The sequence below is a fragment of the Diplotaxodon limnothrissa genome, linkage group LG7, assembly GCF_057381915.1.
Source record: "Diplotaxodon limnothrissa isolate DT_005_m linkage group LG7, D_limnothrissa_male_GT1.1, whole genome shotgun sequence".
NCBI classification, from domain to species: Eukaryota; Metazoa; Chordata; class Actinopteri; order Cichliformes; family Cichlidae; genus Diplotaxodon; species Diplotaxodon limnothrissa.
In genome coordinates, this window is record NC_140602.1 from 15,081,410 (window position 1) to 15,098,647 (window position 17,238).

The 17,238-nt window shown below is 40.9% G+C and overlaps 1 protein-coding gene across 1 annotated transcript; it reads right to left on the reverse strand.

Annotated features, from left to right (window-relative positions):
• Nucleotides 1–113: 113 nt before the first annotated feature.
• Nucleotides 114–10,060, reverse strand: LOC146628002 (uncharacterized). Its single transcript, XM_085359426.1, has 4 exons — nt 9,804–10,060; nt 2,872–6,896; nt 1,276–2,811; nt 114–232 (listed from the first exon to the last, which is right to left on the reverse strand). Exons 1-4 carry the CDS (start codon nt 10,058–10,060, stop codon nt 114–116), a joined length of 5,937 nt encoding a protein of 1,978 aa, XP_085215552.1.
• Nucleotides 10,061–17,238: the final 7,178 nt, after the last annotated feature.

Consider the following 17,238-nt stretch of genomic DNA (forward strand, 5'->3'; position numbering starts at 1 on the left):
TTCCAGTTATAATCCTAGTATGATTTGTTGGAGAAGTTGAAATTGTAGTTGGTGTTTCAGTTGTGTTTGTAGAATGAATTGGTGTTGTTGATGTAGGAGTAGTAGTTGGTGTTTCAGTTGTAGTTATAGAATAGGGTGGTGTTGTTGTAGTAAAACCTGTTGTTGTAGTAGGTGTTCCAGGTGTAGTTGTAGAATGAGTCGGTGTTGTTGTAGTAGAACCTGTTGTTGTAGTCTGAGTTGTAGTTGTAGAATGAGTTGGTGTTGTAGTCGGTGTTCCACTTGTAGTTGTAGAATGAGTTGGTGTTGTAGTTGGTGTTCCAGTTGTGGTTGTAGAATGAGTTGGTGTTGTTGTAGTCGGGGTTATAGTTGTAGAATGAGTTGGTGTTGTAGTCTGTGTTCCAGTTGTGGTTGTAGAATGAGTTGGTGTTATTGTAGTCTGAGTTGTAGTTGTAGAATGAGTTGGTGTTGTAGTCGGTGTTCCACTTGTAGTTGTAGAATGAGTTGGTGTTGTAGTTGGTGTTCCAGTTGTGGTTGTAGAATGAGTTGGTGTTGTAGTCGGTGTTCCAGTTGTGGTTGTAGAATGAGTTGGTGTTGTAGTCGGTGTTCCAGTTGTGGTTGTAGAATGAGTTGGTGTTGTAGTTGGTGTTCCAGTTGTGGTTGTAGAATGAGTTGGTGTTGTTGTAGTAAAACCTGTTGTTGTAGTCGTTGTTGTAGTTGTAGAATGAGTTGGTGTTGTAGTCGGTGTTCCACTTGTAGTTGTAGAATGAGTTGGTGTTGTAGTCGGTGTTCCACTTGTAGTTGTAGAATGAGTTGGTGTTGTTGTAGTAAAACCTGTTGTTGTAGTCCAGCTTGTAGTTGTAGATTGAGTTGGTGTTGTAGTCGGTGTTCCAGTTGTTGTTGTAGAATGAGTTGGTGTTGTTGTAGTCATTGTTGTAGTTGTAGAATGAGTTGGTGTTGTAGTCGGTGTTCCACTTGTAGTTGTAGAATGAGTTGGTGTTGTAGTCGGTGTTCCACTTGTAGTTGTAGAATGAGTTGGTGTTGTAGTCGGTGTTCCAGTTGTGGTTGTAGAATGAGTTGGTGTTGTTGTAGTAAAACCTGTTGTTGTAATCGTTGTTGTAGTTGTAGAATGAGTTGGTGTTGTAGTCGGTGTTCCACTTGTAGTTGTAGAATGAGTTGGTGTTGTAGTCGGTGTTCCGCTTGTAGTTGTAGAATGAATTGGTGTTGTTGTAGTCCAGCTTGTAGTTGTAGAATGAGTTGGTGTTGTTGTAGTAAAACCTGTTGTTGTAGTCCAGCTTGTAGTTGTAGAATGAGTTGGTGTTGTAGTCGGTGTTCCACTTGTTCTTGTAGAATGAGTTGTTGTTGTTGTAGTCGTTGTTGTAGTTGTAGAATGAGTTGGTGTTGTAGTCGGTGTTCCAGTTGTGGTTGTAGAATGAGTTGGTGTTGTAGTCGGTGTTCCAGTTGTGGTTGTAGAATGAGTTGGTGTTGTAGTTGGTGTTCCAGTTGTGGTTGTAGAATGAGTTGGTGTTGTTGTAGTAAAACCTGTTGTTGTAGTCGTTGTTGTAGTTGTAGAATGAGTTGGTGTTGTAGTCGGTGTTCCACTTGTAGTTGTAGAATGAGTTGGTGTTGTAGTCGGTGTTCCACTTGTAGTTGTAGAATGAGTTGGTGTTGTTGTAGTAAAACCTGTTGTTGTAGTCCAGCTTGTAGTTGTAGATTGAGTTGGTGTTGTAGTCGGTGTTCCAGTTGTTGTTGTAGAATGAGTTGGTGTTGTTGTAGTCATTGTTGTAGTTGTAGAATGAGTTGGTGTTGTAGTCGGTGTTCCACTTGTAGTTGTAGAATGAGTTGGTGTTGTAGTCGGTGTTCCACTTGTAGTTGTAGAATGAGTTGGTGTTGTAGTCGGTGTTCCAGTTGTGGTTGTAGAATGAGTTGGTGTTGTTGTAGTAAAACCTGTTGTTGTAATCGTTGTTGTAGTTGTAGAATGAGTTGGTGTTGTAGTCGGTGTTCCACTTGTAGTTGTAGAATGAGTTGGTGTTGTAGTCGGTGTTCCGCTTGTAGTTGTAGAATGAGTTGGTGTTGTTGTAGTCCAGCTTGTAGTTGTAGAATGAGTTGGTGTTGTTGTAGTAAAACCTGTTGTTGTAGTCCAGCTTGTAGTTGTAGAATGAGTTGGTGTTGTAGTCGGTGTTCCACTTGTTCTTGTAGAATGAGTTGTTGTTGTTGTAGTCGTTGTTGTAGTTGTAGAATGAGTTGGTGTTGTAGTCGGTGTTCCAGTTGTGGTTGTAGAATGAGTTGGTGTTGTAGTCGGTGTTCCAGTTGTGGTTGTAGAATGAGTTGGTGTTGTTGTAGTAAAACCTGTTGTTGTAGCTGTTGTTGTAGTTGTAGAATGAGTTGGTGTTGTAGTCTGTGTTCCACTTGTAGTTGTAGAATGAGTTGGTGTTGTAGTCGGTGTTCCAGTTGTGGTTGTAGAATGAGTTGGTGTTGTAGTCGGTGTTCCAGTTGTGGTTGTAGAATGAGTTGGTGTTCTTGTAGTATAACCTGTTGTTGTAGCTGTTGTTGTAGTTATAGAATGAGTTGGTGTTGTAGTCGGTGTTCCACTTGTAGTTGTAGAATGAGTTGGTGTTGTAGTCGGTGTTCCAGTTGTAGTTGTAGAATGAGTTGGTGTTGTTGTAGTAAAACCTGTTGTTGTAGTCGTTGTTGTAGTTGTAGAATGAGTTGGTGTTGTAGTCGGTGTTCCACTTGTAGTTGTAGAATGAGTTGGTGTTGTAGTCGGTGTTCCACTTGTAGTTGTAGAATGAGTTGGTGTTGTTGTAGTAAAACCTGTTGTTGTAGTCCAGCTTTTAGTTGTAGAATGAGTTGGTGTTGTAGTCCGTGTTCCACTTGTTCTTGTAGAATGAGTTGTTGTTGTTGTAGTCGTTGTTGTAGTTGTAGAATGAGTTGGTGTTGTAGTCGGTGTTCCAGTTGTGGTTGTAGAATGAGTTGGTGTTGTAGTTGGTGTTCCAGTTGTGGTTGTAGAATGAGTTGGTGTTGTTGTAGTAAAACCTGTTGTTGTAGTCGTTGTTGTAGTTGTAGAATGAGTTGGTGTCGTAGTCGGTGTTCCACTTGTAGTTGTAGAATGAGTTGGTGTCGTAGTCGGTGTTCCACTTGTAGTTGTAGAATGAGTTGGTGTTGTAGTCGGTGTTCCACTTGTAGTTGTAGAATGAGTTGGTGTTGTTGTAGTAAAACCTGTTGTTGTAGTCCAGCTTGTAGTTGTAGATTGAGTTGGTGTTGTAGTCGGTGTTCCAGTTGTTGTTGTAGAATGAGTTGGTGTTGTTGTAGTCATTGTTGTAGTTGTAGAATGAGTTGGTGTTGTAGTCGGTGTTCCACTTGTAGTTGTAGAATGAGTTGGTGTTGTAGTCGGTGTTCCACTTGTTCTTGTAGAATGAGTTGTTGTTGTTGTAGTCCAGCTTGTAGTTGTAGAATGAGTTGGTGTTGTAGTCGGTGTTCCAGTTGTGGTTGTAGAATGAGTTGGTGTTGTAGTTGGTGTTCCAGTTGTGGTTGTAGAATGAGTTGGTGTTGTTGTAGTAAAACCTGTTGTTGTAGTTGTTGTTGTAGTTGTAGAATGAGTTGGTGTTGTAGTCGGTGTTCCACTTGTAGTTGTAGAATGAGTTGGTGTTGTAGTCGGTGTTCCACTTGTAGTTGTAGAATGAGTTGGTGTTGTTGTAGTAAAACCTGTTGTTGTAGTCCAGCTTGTAGTTGTAGATTGAGTTGGTGTTGTAGTCGGTGTTCCAGTTGTTGTTGTAGAATGAGTTGGTGTTGTTGTAGTCATTGTTGTAGTTGTAGAATGAGTTGGTGTTGTAGTCGGTGTTCCACTTGTAGTTGTAGAATGAGTTGGTGTTGTAGTCGGTGTTCCACTTGTGGTTGTAGAATGAGTTGGTGTTGTAGTCGGTGTTCCAGTTGTGGTTGTAGAATGAGTTGGTGTTGTTGTAGTAAAACCTGTTGTTGTAATCGTTGTTGTAGTTGTAGAATGAGTTGGTGTTGTAGTCGGTGTTCCACTTGTAGTTGTAGAATGAGTTGGTGTTGTAGTCGGTGTTCCGCTTGTAGTTGTAGAATGAGTTGGTGTTGTTGTAGTCCAGCTTGTAGTTGTAGAATGAGTTGGTGTTGTTGTAGTAAAACCTGTTGTTGTAGTCCAGCTTGTAGTTGTAGAATGAGTTGGTGTTGTAGTCGGTGTTCCACTTGTTCTTGTAGAATGAGTTGTTGTTGTTGTAGTCGTTGTTGTAGTTGTAGAATGAGTTGGTGTTGTAGTCGGTGTTCCAGTTGTGGTTGTAGAATGAGTTGGTGTTGTAGTCGGTGTTCCAGTTGTGGTTGTAGAATGAGTTGGTGTTATTGTAGTAAAACCTGTTGTTGTAGCTGTTGTTGTAGTTGTAGAATGAGTTGGTGTTGTAGTCTGTGTTCCACTTGTAGTTGTAGAATGAGTTGGTGTTGTAGTCGGTGTTCCAGTTGTGGTTGTAGAATGAGTTGGTGTTGTAGTCGGTGTTCCAGTTGTGGTTGTAGAATGAGTTGGTGTTCTTGTAGTATAACCTGTTGTTGTAGCTGTTGTTGTAGTTATAGAATGAGTTGGTGTTGTAGTCGGTGTTCCACTTGTAGTTGTAGAATGAGTTGGTGTTGTAGTCGGTGTTCCAGTTGTAGTTGTAGAATGAGTTGGTGTTGTTGTAGTAAAACCTGTTGTTGTAGTCGTTGTTGTAGTTGTAGAATGAGTTGGTGTTGTAGTCGGTGTTCCACTTGTAGTTGTAGAATGAGTTGGTGTTGTAGTCGGTGTTCCACTTGTAGTTGTAGAATGAGTTGGTGTTGTTGTAGTAAAACCTGTTGTTGTAGTCCAGCTTTTAGTTGTAGAATGAGTTGGTGTTGTAGTCGGTGTTCCACTTGTTCTTGTAGAATGAGTTGTTGTTGTTGTAGTCGTTGTTGTAGTTGTAGAATGAGTCGGTGTTGTAGTCGGTGTTCCAGTTGTGGTTGTAGAATGAGTTGGTGTTGTTGTAGTAAAACCTGTTGTTGTAGTCGTTGTTGTAGTTGTAGAATGAGTTGGTGTCGTAGTCGGTGTTCCACTTGTAGTTGTAGAATGAGTTGGTGTTGTAGTCGGTGTTCCACTTGTAGTTGTAGAATGAGTTGGTGTTGTTGTAGTAAAACCTGTTGTTGTAGTCCAGCTTGTAGTTGTAGATTGAGTTGGTGTTGTAGTCGGTGTTCCAGTTGTTGTTGTAGAATGAGTTGGTGTTGTTGTAGTCATTGTTGTAGTTGTAGAATGAGTTGGTGTTGTAGTCGGTGTTCCACTTGTAGTTGTAGAATGAGTTGGTGTTGTAGTCGGTGTTCCACTTGTAGTTGTAGAATGAGTTGGTGTTGTAGTCGGTGTTCCAGTTGTGGTTGTAGAATGAGTTGGTGTTGTAGTCGGTGTTCCAGTTGTGGTTGTAGAATGAGTTGGTGTTGTTGTAGTAAAACCTGTTGTTGTAGTTGTTGTTGTAGTTGTAGAATGAGTTGGTGTTGTAGACGGTGTTCCACTTGTAGTTGTAGAATGAGTTGGTGTTGTAGTCGGTGTTCCAGTTGTGGTTGTAGAATGAGTTGGTGTTGTTGTAGTAAAAGCTGTTGTTGTAGTTGTTGTTGTAGTTGTAGAATGAGTTGGTGTTGTAGTCGGTGTTCCACTTGTAGTTGTAGAATGAGTTGGTGTTGTAGTCGGTGTTCCACTTGTAGTTGTAGAATGAGTTGGTGTTGTTGTAGTAAAACCTGTTGTTGTAGTCCAGCTTGTAGTTGTAGAATGAGTTGGTGTTGTAGTCGGTGTTCCAGTTGTGGTTGTAGAATGAGTTGGTGTTGTAGTCGGAGTTCCACTTGTAGTTGTAGAATGAGTTGGTGTTGTTGTAGTAAAACCTGTTGTTGTAGTCGTTGTTGTAGTTGTAGAATGAGTTGGTGTTGTAGTCGGTGTTCCACTTGTAGTTGTAGAATGAGTTGGTGTTGTTGTAGTAAAACCTGTTGTTGTAGTCCAGCTTGTAGTTGTAGATTGAGTTGGTGTTGTAGTCGGTGTTCCAGTTGTTGTTGTAGAATGAGTTGGTGTTGTTGTAGTCATTGTTGTAGTTGTAGAATGAGTTGGTGTTGTAGTCGGTGTTCCACTTGTAGTTGTAGAATGAGTTGGTGTTGTAGTCGGTGTTCCACTTGTAGTTGTAGAATGAGTTGGTGTTGTAGTCGGTGTTCTAGTTGTGGTTGTAGAATGAGTTGGTGTTGTAGTCGGTGTTCCAGTTGTGGTTGTAGAATGAGTTGGTGTTGTTGTAGTAAAACCTGTTGTTGTAGTTGTTGTTGTAGTTGTAGAATGAGTTGGTGTTGTAGTCGGTGTTCCAGTTGTGGTTGTAGAATGAGTTGGTGTTGTTGTAGTAAAAGCTGTTGTTGTAGTTGTTGTTGTAGTTGTAGAATGAGTTGGTGTTGTAGTCGGAGTTCCACTTGTAGTTGTAGAATGAGTTGGTGTTGTAGTCGGTGTTCCACTTGTAGTTGTAGAATGAGTTGGTGTTGTTGTAGTAAAACCTGTTGTTGTAGTCCAGCTTGTAGTTGTAGAATGAGTTGGTGTTGTAGTCGGTGTTCCAGTTGTTGTTGTAGAATGAGTTGGTGTTGTTGTAGTCGTTGTTGTAGTTGTAGAATGAGTTGGTGTTGTAGTCGGTGTTCCAGTTGTGGTTGTAGAATGAGTTGGTGTTGTTGTAGTAAAACCTGTTGTTGTAGTCGTTGTTGTAGTTGTAGAATGAGTTGGTGTTGTAGTCGGTGTTCCAGTTGTGGTTGTAGAATGAGTTGGTGTTGTAGTTGGTGTTCCAGTTGTGGTTGTAGAATGAGTTGGTGTTGTTGTAGTAAAACCTGTTGTTGTTGTTGTAGAATGAGTTGGTGTTGTAGTCGGTGTTCCACTTGTAGTTGTAGAATGAGTTGGTGTTGTTGTAGTTAAACCTGTTGTTGTAGTCCAGCTTGTAGTTGTAGAATGAGTTGGTGTTGTAGTCGGTGTTCCACTTGTTGTTGTAGAATGAGTTGGTGTTGTAGTCGGTGTTCCACTTGTAGTTGTAGAATGAGTTGGTGTTGTTGTAGTAAAACCTGTTGTTGTAGTCCAGCTTGTAGTTGTAGAATGAGTTGGTGTTGTAGTCGGTATTCCAGTTGTAGTTGTTGAGGTTGTTTCACAATGAGTTACACATCTTTGTATGTCCTCATTAAAATACGGCGTGTCTTCTCCACACTCAGGGTAACAACCTGCATTAATGAAAAACAAAAACATTGTGAAGTTACAGCAATTTCATATACTGATTTCGTTTCCTTGTTTTAATTAAAAAGTTCTTGAAATGTAGGACAGTGGTCCAACTAGTGTCACGGTTTCTTAAATAAATGAGTGAAGTGGGGATTGTCTACCTTTTATGTCTTCAGTTCTCACCTTTAACACATTGGAATATATACATATATGCTTACCTTCAAGTTGGTGTATATGAAGGGAGTTCATATCATTAGGACAAATTCCTTCTGGATTGTCACAGGTCTTGAGGCAGTGATTGGAGTTGTTATGAGTGTTGATGGGACACATTTTATAGTGCCATGTGCATTCACCTGGTTTATTGTAGTAATCACAAAATACAGCTAGAAAGAAAAAAAACCAACAGAAATGTGTGTAAATGAAAAATCAAGCTTAAGCCTATTTACTAGATGCTAGTTTTCAATAAATCAAATTAAAATAGAAGACCTGATGTACATTTTTAAAAAATGTTAATTAAGTATGAATCTTATGACCTTATCACCTCTTAAAAATTGTCAGTGTCATATTTTACAAAAAACCACATACACACAGACACACGCCTTTGGAACTTCAGGTCAGAGGTTCCACTCCTGACCAGGGTATATGAATCTGGTAAGGGTCCCTAGCCCTTCCTGTCGTATTCAGGTCGAATCTGACCAATTTAGAAATTTAAAAACTCATAAATATTGTGTTTTATATCTGATTGTCTCAAGGTCTTATAACATCCTCCGCGCTATGCACTTGAACATTTAAAAGTGATGAGGACCTGTTTTGTTGAATTTTGAGTGTTTTAGTCAACTATGTTACATCTGTGGTGTTCCATAGAAAATGAATGGCACAGTATGTACCACCGGCAGATAGAGGAACTGGCTGACATCCAGAAATCCTTCCAGTAACAGGACAAAGCTGGACTGAAAAACATGGGAACAAACTCTAAGTATAAGATCCAGAGAGGGAGGGGTCAACCGCACCAGGCAAGACTCCAGGTGCAGGCTGTGTAAAGATGTCGCTGACACAATCTGGCACTTAACAGGAGGATGCTAGCAGGCAGGGGATACATAGAATGTTATAACCAAGTGGCTGGCATAGTATACAGGAACATCTGTGCAGAGTATGGAAGTCCCAAGTTTAAAATGCAGATACAGACAGAAACTGGTGATGGTTAACCAACCCAATGTTGTAATGTGCTAGTGGTTAATCGGAGCACTCAGTGCAGTGATCAGCAAGCTAGGCAAATGGCTCCAGCAGATCCCAGGAACAACATCTGAGATGTCTGTCCAGAAGAGCGCAGTGCTAGGAACAGCTAATATATATACACAGGACCCTAGAGCACCACCTGCAAGACTTTGGGTGCAATGTGTGTTAGGCAGGGCTCAACTCAATGGATGGCTTGGGCACTGGAACCAGTCTCCTGGAGAGGGGCTGGACTCAGTCTGGTGTTGCCCTGAGTGTTAGAGGCGGAGGTGGCTTGCTGAAAGTACGTTGGGGTTTCTCCCGGTGGACGAGAGGGTTTGTTTCCTGTGCCTTCAGGTCGGAGAATGGGTCCTGACTGTTGTCTGTGCTTCTGACTGACGGTTCAGAGTACCCAGTCTTCTTGGAGTCTCTGGGCAGGGTGCTTGAGGGTGCTCCACCTTGGGACTTTGTTGTCCTACTGTGAGACTTCAGTGCTCATGTGGGCAATGCAAGTGAGACCTGGAGGGGCTTGATTGGGAGGAACGACCTCCTGGATCTGATCCCGAGCGGTGTTTTGTTGTTGGACTTCTGTGGAAATCACAATTTGTCCATAACACACATGTTCAAACATAAGAGTGTCCATAAGTGCACGCGGCACCAGGACACCCTAGGCCAGGGGTGGGCAAACTTTTTGATTCGTGGGCCACATTGAGTTCTAACATTTGACAAAGGGGCCGGAACCGGAGCAGATAGATGGCATGCTTTGAAAACATCACCTCATTGGGGGAAAAATACACATCTTGGGATATGGAGAAAACATGTGCTTTAATTTCCAATGAAAATGAAGAAAAGCATTACAATAAAATCTCTGACTTCGAAATGAGTCTTTAAAGACTGAAAATCAAATAAATGAACATTTTATTTTAAAGCACTGAAAGTTCTGTTATCCTTCAGGATATCACATCACTCTCCTCCTGACTCTTTTTTTTTTTTCCCCCAAAAACGGTAGGAGATGCAGATGTACTTGTCCTGTTCCTTTTATTCAATTTGTTTACCCGGTGCCAAAAGTCAACAACGACCAGTGCAAGAACAAAACAGTTGCAGCAAGTCAGTCTGTGAAGCGTTATATTTGATCTGCGCTCACTGTTCATTTTAACAACGTGCGTATCACGGAGACACACACATTTTAATGGGAGCAGTGTTGTTGGTCTCCTTTTTTAGCCAGCGCATCAAAGTCTGGAGTTAGTTTTCTTGTGGCGATTCTCAGGATGGATCTGAGGTGTAGGTCTGTTAACTTGGATCTGTGGCTGGCTTTGTTGATGTTCATGACGCTGAATGTAAAGCCAACATCATCTGCGCTTTTCGCCTTAGATTTGGAAACGCGGCATCATTGAGTGAAGCATAGAAGTCATTTAGTTTCAGAGAGCTGAACTTCTCTTTTAAGGCAGGGTCGATGAGTTCGAGCTGAAGCTCCTCTGGAGCTGTTTCGGGGTCTTGTAACAGAGGAAAGGCCAGTGACTTGTCAATTTTATCGAAATCCAAAAACCGACGGCAGAATTCTCCGTGCAGTGCATCCAGTGACTCACTGTATTTCTTTACTTTTGCTCCGGCCTCTTTCAGCATGGCTAGTGTAGGAAAATGAGTGAATGACTTGTTCAAAATCTGCCTGGAGAATAAAGCCAGCTTGGATTTGAAGGCTTTCACGTTTGTGTGCATGTCATGCACAAACTGCTCCTTCCCCTGCAGTTTCACGTTGAGCTCATTCAAGTGTGAAAATACGTCCGTAGCAAACGCAAAGTCACACATCCAGCTCTTGTTGCTCAGCTCAGGAAATTCCTCAGTCTTCCCCTGCTGCTCCAAAAACCACGCCAATCTCCTCTTTGAGCTCCCACATTCGTTGAAACACTTTGCCCAAACTCAACCAGCGGACACGGGAGTGATAAAGCAGGTCCTGGTGATCCGCATCAGTTTCCTCCAGGAATGCAATGAACTGACGGTGCTGAAGTCCCCCTGCGCGTATGAAGTTGACAAGTTTCACCACAGGATTCACAACATGATTCAGCTGTAACACCGATTTACATAGAGATTCCTGGTGGAGGATGCAGTGGAGGAAAATCAGAATCAGAATCAGAATCAGAATACTTTATTGATCCCTGGGGGAAATTATTTTTTGTTACAGTGCTCCATTTTAAACCAACATTAAGACAAGACAGACAATACGCTAACTAAGAATAGTACAATATATACATATATATACATACATACATACATAAGTCACTTATAAATAAATATTTGGAAAAGAAACATGTGTAGTTGTAGCAGCAAACAGTGTGTTAAGTGGATGCGTTGTACAGGGAGATGGCCACAGGCAGGAATGATTTCCTGTGTCGTTCAGTGGTGCTTTTCGGTAATCTCAGTCTCTCACTGAACGAGCTCCTGTGACTGACCAACATGTCATGGAGTGGGTGGGAGGTGTTATCCAACATTGTCTTTATCTTGGACAGCATCCGCCTCTCCGACACCACCTTGAGGGAGTCCAGCTCCATCCCCACAACATTGCTGGCCTTACGGATCAGTTTATTAAGTCTGTTGGCATCTGCGACCCTCAGCCTGCTCCCCCAGCATGCAACAGCATAGAGGATCGCACTGGCCACCACAGACTCATAGAAAATCCTCAGCATTTTCTGGCAGATGTTGAAGGACCTCAGTCGCCTCAAAAAATAGAGACGACTCTGGCCCTTCCTGTAAAGTGCTGTGGTGTTTTTAGCCCAGTCCAGTTTATTGTCAATGTGTACTCCAAGGTATTTATAGTCCTCCACAATGTCAACACTGACCCCCTGGATTGAAACAGGGGTCAAGTGTTTCCTGGTCTTCCTGAAGTCCACGATCAGTTCCTTGGTCTTTGCCACGTTGAGCTGCAGATGATTCTGCTCACACCACGTGACAAAGGAGTCGACCACAGCCCGGTACTCTGTCTCATCATCCCTGCTGATGCATCCAACCACCGCAGAGTCATCAGAAAACTTCTGAAGATGGCAGGTCTCTGTGCAGTGGCTGAAGTCTGTGGTGTAGAGGGTGAAGAGGAAGGGGGAGAGGACAGTCCCCTGTGGTGCCCCTGTGTTGCTAATCACCTTGTCAGACACACACTGTGGGAGACGTACATATTGTGGTCTTCCTGTCAGGTAATCAACAATCCAGGACACCAGAGAAGCATCCACCTGCATCGCTGCTAACTTATCACCCAGGAGGGTCGGCCTGATGGTGTTGAAAGCACTGGAAAAGTCAAAAAACATGACCCTCACAGTGCTCGCCGGCTGGTCCAGATGGGTGTAGACACGATTGAGCAGGTAGATGATGGCGTCCTCTGTTCCGAGACGAGGCTGATAAGCGAACTGAAGGGGATCCAGATGTGGTCTTACTATGGGTCGCAGCTGGTCCAGGATGAGCCTTTCCAGGGTCTTCATGATGTGGGAGGTCAGTGCCACGGGCCTGTAATCCTGGGGGCCAAAAATGACAAAATGACATCCTGGTCAGGGTTTTCATCTTTGACTTTATTCTGGATTCTCCTCAGCAGGCCAACGTTTTTTCCCGTTAAATTCGGAGATCCATCTGTGGTGACGTTAACAAGCTTACTCCAGGGAAGCTTCATATTTTCGATGGCTGCAGACACCCGTTCAAACAAGTCCTCTCCCCGTGTTTGTCCTTTCAGAGACTCCATTGTCAAAAACTCCTCCGTTATTTCAAAGGTTTCGTTGATTCCTCGGATAAAAATAAGGAGCTGAGTAGTGTCTTTGACATCGTTGCTTTCATCCAGTGCTAAAGAATAAAAAGTGAATGACTTTTTGTTTAATATGCTGGTGATATCTTCATCTATTAGTTTGGCAAGTCACTGTCCACCGTGATAAACTGATTTTCTCAAATTTGTCTTTGGTCTCCGGGCACAAAATACCTCCTGTCTCTACCATACATTCTTTTAAAAACTCGCCCTCTGACAGTGGTTTGCTGGCCTTTGCTATTTTGAATGAAAGCATAAAACTGGCCTTGGTACTTGACTCTTGAATGGCAGTTTGACGGTGAAAAAAACTTTGCTGAGCCTTCAAATTAGCTGCCAACTTCTCAGCAGCAGCTTCCCGTTCTTTTGTTGAGAGCTTGCTAGCATAATTAGCGTGCTTTGTGGCAAAGTGACGGCTAATATTATACTCTTTAAAAACCGCCACAGTTTCTTGGCATATCAAGCAAACAGCAGATGATCGATATTCAGTGAAAAAATATTTAGCTGTCCACTCCTTTTTGAACACTCGACATTCTCTGTCCACTTTCATTTTCTTGGGTCCGCTCATCTTCATAGAGGGGCGGTGGGTCACAGGGTAAAGTGTTTCAACTTTTCTGCATTACTTACAACCCCCTGTGTCTTTATGAAAGCAGTGTTGGAACCCACTGTGGTACCATCCCCTCGTCAGCATCGGTTCAACAGTATTGTACTGCAGAAAGTAGTGTGTTGGTCCAAAAAAGGGTGAGAAAAAGGCAATAAACAATGGAAGAGAGACAGACCACCATAACACTTAAAAATGTAGGTCTTTCCTATGGAGGAAATACAAAGAAAGTCATGGTGTCCGTGAGTACAATTTCCTGCACCATCAAAATGCAGTCAGAAACTGGGGCAAACTCTGACAGAAAGAGGTCTGGCAGACCCAAAGCCACAACTGAGTCAAAGGACAAGTTTCTGAGCATTAACAGCTTCCGTGATTGGCAGCTCACAGGACAACAGCTTCAAGCACAGCTTAATAGTGGTCGAAGTAAGCAAGTCTCAGATTTGACAGGACAAGTTGCAGTAAGATAGCCATTGCTAATATATCAGAATAAGACAAAGAAGCTATGGGCCATGAAACACCACCATTGTACAACTGAAGACTAAAAGAAAGTATTATGGACTGATGAATCAAAATCTGAAATCTTCGGTTCATCACGCAGGATCCTTGTACGCCGTCGAGTAAGCAAAAGGATGGTTCCACAGTGTGTGGCATCAACTGTCAAACCTGGAGGAGGAAGTATGATGGTCTGGGGCTGTTTTGCTGGATCCAGGGCTGGTGACTGGTACAGAGTGAGAGGCACCCTGAACCAAAACGGCTACCAAAGCATTCTACAGTGTCATGCAATACCCTCTGCGATGCATCTAGTTGGTCAGGGGTTCAACCTGCAGCAAGATAATGACCCAAAAACATAAGTCTGAACTATGCGAGAACTACCTCAGGAAAAAAAGAACATAATGGTATGCTTGAAAACATGGAGTGGCCAGCACTGTCTCCAGATTTAAACCCCATCAAGCTGGTTTGGGATGAACTGGACAAAATAGTGAAAGCAAAGCAACCGACAAGTGCAACACATTTATGGGAAACCTTTCTGAAGAATATTTGACTTCTATTGTAGAAAGAATGCCACGGGTGTGTTCACCTTGTATATCTGCCAAAGGTGGCTACTTTGATGAGTCAAAAGTTTAAAAAATAACAATAAGGTCTGACACTGTCAGAGTAAGATTTAAGAAAGGCGGGACAAGACAGGAAGATTTTGTTTGTTTTTTTCAAAGATAACTGCACTGTAGGTGACATTTGATAAACTGGACAGAAATTTCCCTTAAGTCCTATTTATTTTTTTAATCAAATATTGGAACTGTATATTATATACTGCAGAGTTTTGTTTTTGTGAAACTTCCTGCAAAACAAACTGTAGTATAATAATAATTGTGTAATAAAAAGGTTGGGGTGCACATGGTTAGTATTAGGCTGCATTAAGGGTAGCATTCATGTATTTAAGAGGATGATGCTGATAACATTTACTTGCCAAATTTGACATTTTATACTAGCTTTATAACATGTAGGCATGAGACATCTGCTCATGTCATGTTGAATTCAGTTGGCCAAATCCACAAAGAGCAGCGTCACAGGTCAGCTGACCACAATTTGTACACATTTTAATATATAGTGGAGTTCACAATACATATTAATATGCAACTTATTTCAAAGGGATATTTTTCCCTCACATACACCTGCTATATTCTCCTTTAACCCCTACATGTAACCTTTTCATTTTCGGATTAAGAATATTTATTCATGACCCTAAACTAAACACCAATAATACGAGGTGTAATTTCTTTTTAATTGACACTAAGATTATCTGGATTTAGGTAAGTCAGTTTAAATAATAAATATTATATCAAGATCATAGACTCACATTCAGAATAAGTCCTACATGATATATGTTATTATACCTGATATCTTTTAGATTAAGAATAATCATAATAAATAATGACAATCTCTTGCCCATGTACTTTTTTTTTAAAGGTCAGATACAATGAACTGCTTGTTTTACCAGAGCAAATGTTAATTGTGTCAACAAAACCTTTCCCAAAAGACATGTCAAAGTAGACAATGTTTGGTTTTCTTATGTTATAGCAGCACATGCACTGTTGTCTTTGCATGGTTTAATGATAACAGAAACTCTTGGTCTGACTCAAAGCAAATAGATCAGCTGGCTTTAACTCAGAAAATTTAGTCAAGCAGAAACTTCCACACGGAAGTGCCAGAAACGCAGATCCTGGAAAGGCTGTTTGACATTGACTCCAAAGTGGAGAAACTAAATCCCACAGACTCCTATGGTGAAATGCCCACATTAACAATTAAAATGCACGTCTACAGCTTTTGAACAGTAACAACTATACGATGGGTGAATTCATTGATTTGGAAACTGTTCAAGCTTAAAGTTAGAGGCAAGGCTGCTTTGATTGCCAGGTGTAGCTGTAGCCAGTCTTGCGCACCAGGCCCCATCTCTACTAATTTCTTTCACTGAACTGGACCAGAGATGCTACAATGTGAAGACGTGGTACTGTTAGAAATCTGGGTTTAAATACTTGGGAGATTTGTGTAACAGCAAAGATGGTGAAAGGCCAAATAAAAAATAAATAAATAAATAAATAAATAAATAAATAAATAAATAAATAAATAAATAATAATAATAATAATAATAATAATTTTAAAAGTTTCTTTTACTGGTTTTCATTAGATTTGACCAGTGACAGTTTAAATTAAAGCCAAATAACTTCCAAATAAGTAATAAATATATGTGCCTAAAATTATACAGTGATGAGAGACCGATAAAAAGAGATGGTTACATTTTCACATTGGTGATTTAAGAATTACATTTCTTTAAATCACAAAATCATTTAAAACTTGCATTATGCATTTAGCAAGGTTGCCTTTTGCTTTAGAGGTTAGGTTTTCTTTAAAGTACTGTAGTCAAAAACAGACACAGTAAAACATTTAAGTGCTAACACATCCCAACAGATTATCTGTTATTGATTTATTATTATTTAACATCGAGTATGAAACTCTACTGGGGGAACATTTAGGCATACATTTTACAGTATCTCGCACAGAGTTTTATCACATTACTGCTAAGTCTCTAATTTTAAACTTGTGCTGCAATCTGACACACTACCGTCTTAGTGACAGTTGAAAGCGCCAGACAGGTTTTAGAGGATGATAAAAGGTGTTGGAACTTAAATAGTAATATATCTTTGTGGATTAAGTGTGCAGCTGTCCTAGTGACCAAAACTGCTTCAGTGTAATCATTTGTCCTCCCTGAATAAACGCAGTGCGTGCTGCTTCTGAGAACTTAATCTTCCTTCCTTGTTCTTACTGCCAGCTCATATTTGTCCTTGGAGGAGCTCTCACCTGAGTATTTGTTTGACAACATTCAAATTACCTTGGCATTTTCAGTTTGTACTCCAGAACCCCAGATGAAGTACTGAGTAAACAGACTTTAGCAAATACAATTCATGCTTAGTGTGGTTGGATGAGAAACAGGTTACATGAGCATCGAAAGCAGCTAGAGCCTCCAAAAATCCCCAAAACATTTACTTAACTGAGTTCTCCATTTAAACACAGGTTTGTGTGTGTGTGTGTGTGTGAACACTATTTATTAACATATTTCAGCACTTAGTTGTGTGTTTATTTTAGCTTTCCATTTAGTTATTTATACTGCATTGTGTTTAGTAGCATACTGCATATACTGAGACTGAAACTAGTTATCATTACAAATAGCTGAATGACAATAAAGCTGAGTCTGAAAATTGGCTAACATCACTGTAGTTTCCACCCAGAGTACAAAGACATGTGATTGACTGGTGATGCTAAACTGACTGTAGTTGTGAGCGTGTGAGTGTGTAGTTGTCTATTTCTGTGTTTTAGACTGGTTATGGACTGGTGTACCCCTGGCTTTTACCCAGTTTTGGCTGGGAATGGTTTCCAGCCTGGTTGAACAAGCAGCAAAGAAAATGGACTGATGGAAGGAAAAAGAAATCTTATAGCATCTGACAGTTATTTGTGCCGTGTTCTTGTATACCCAGCAGAGGGTGTTCATTATGTAGAAGTTGCTAAATGGACTGGCCTACTCTGCTGGCTCCTAATATATATGTGAAAAAAGAAAGCTGTAAAGTCTTTGCAATTGCTTCAGCTTATTCTAAAACCCCAAACAACCCTGAAGCTCCCAAACAGACACTAAACATAGGATGAACTATTCCGGACTTCAGTTTTTCTTAAGCATTCATCATCCTTATTTACACAATTTGCTTATGGATTATTAAGGTATTCTGGTTGTTTTAGTAACCTATTCAAAAGTTATGCTAATTTGCATTGCAGAGGTGTGTTGCTATATTTGATTGATTTACAAATTAAAGCACAAATCTTAAAGTGCTTCTTCACTTATTTTTTTATGTTTACTACCTATTAAATCATTGTAACTAGTCT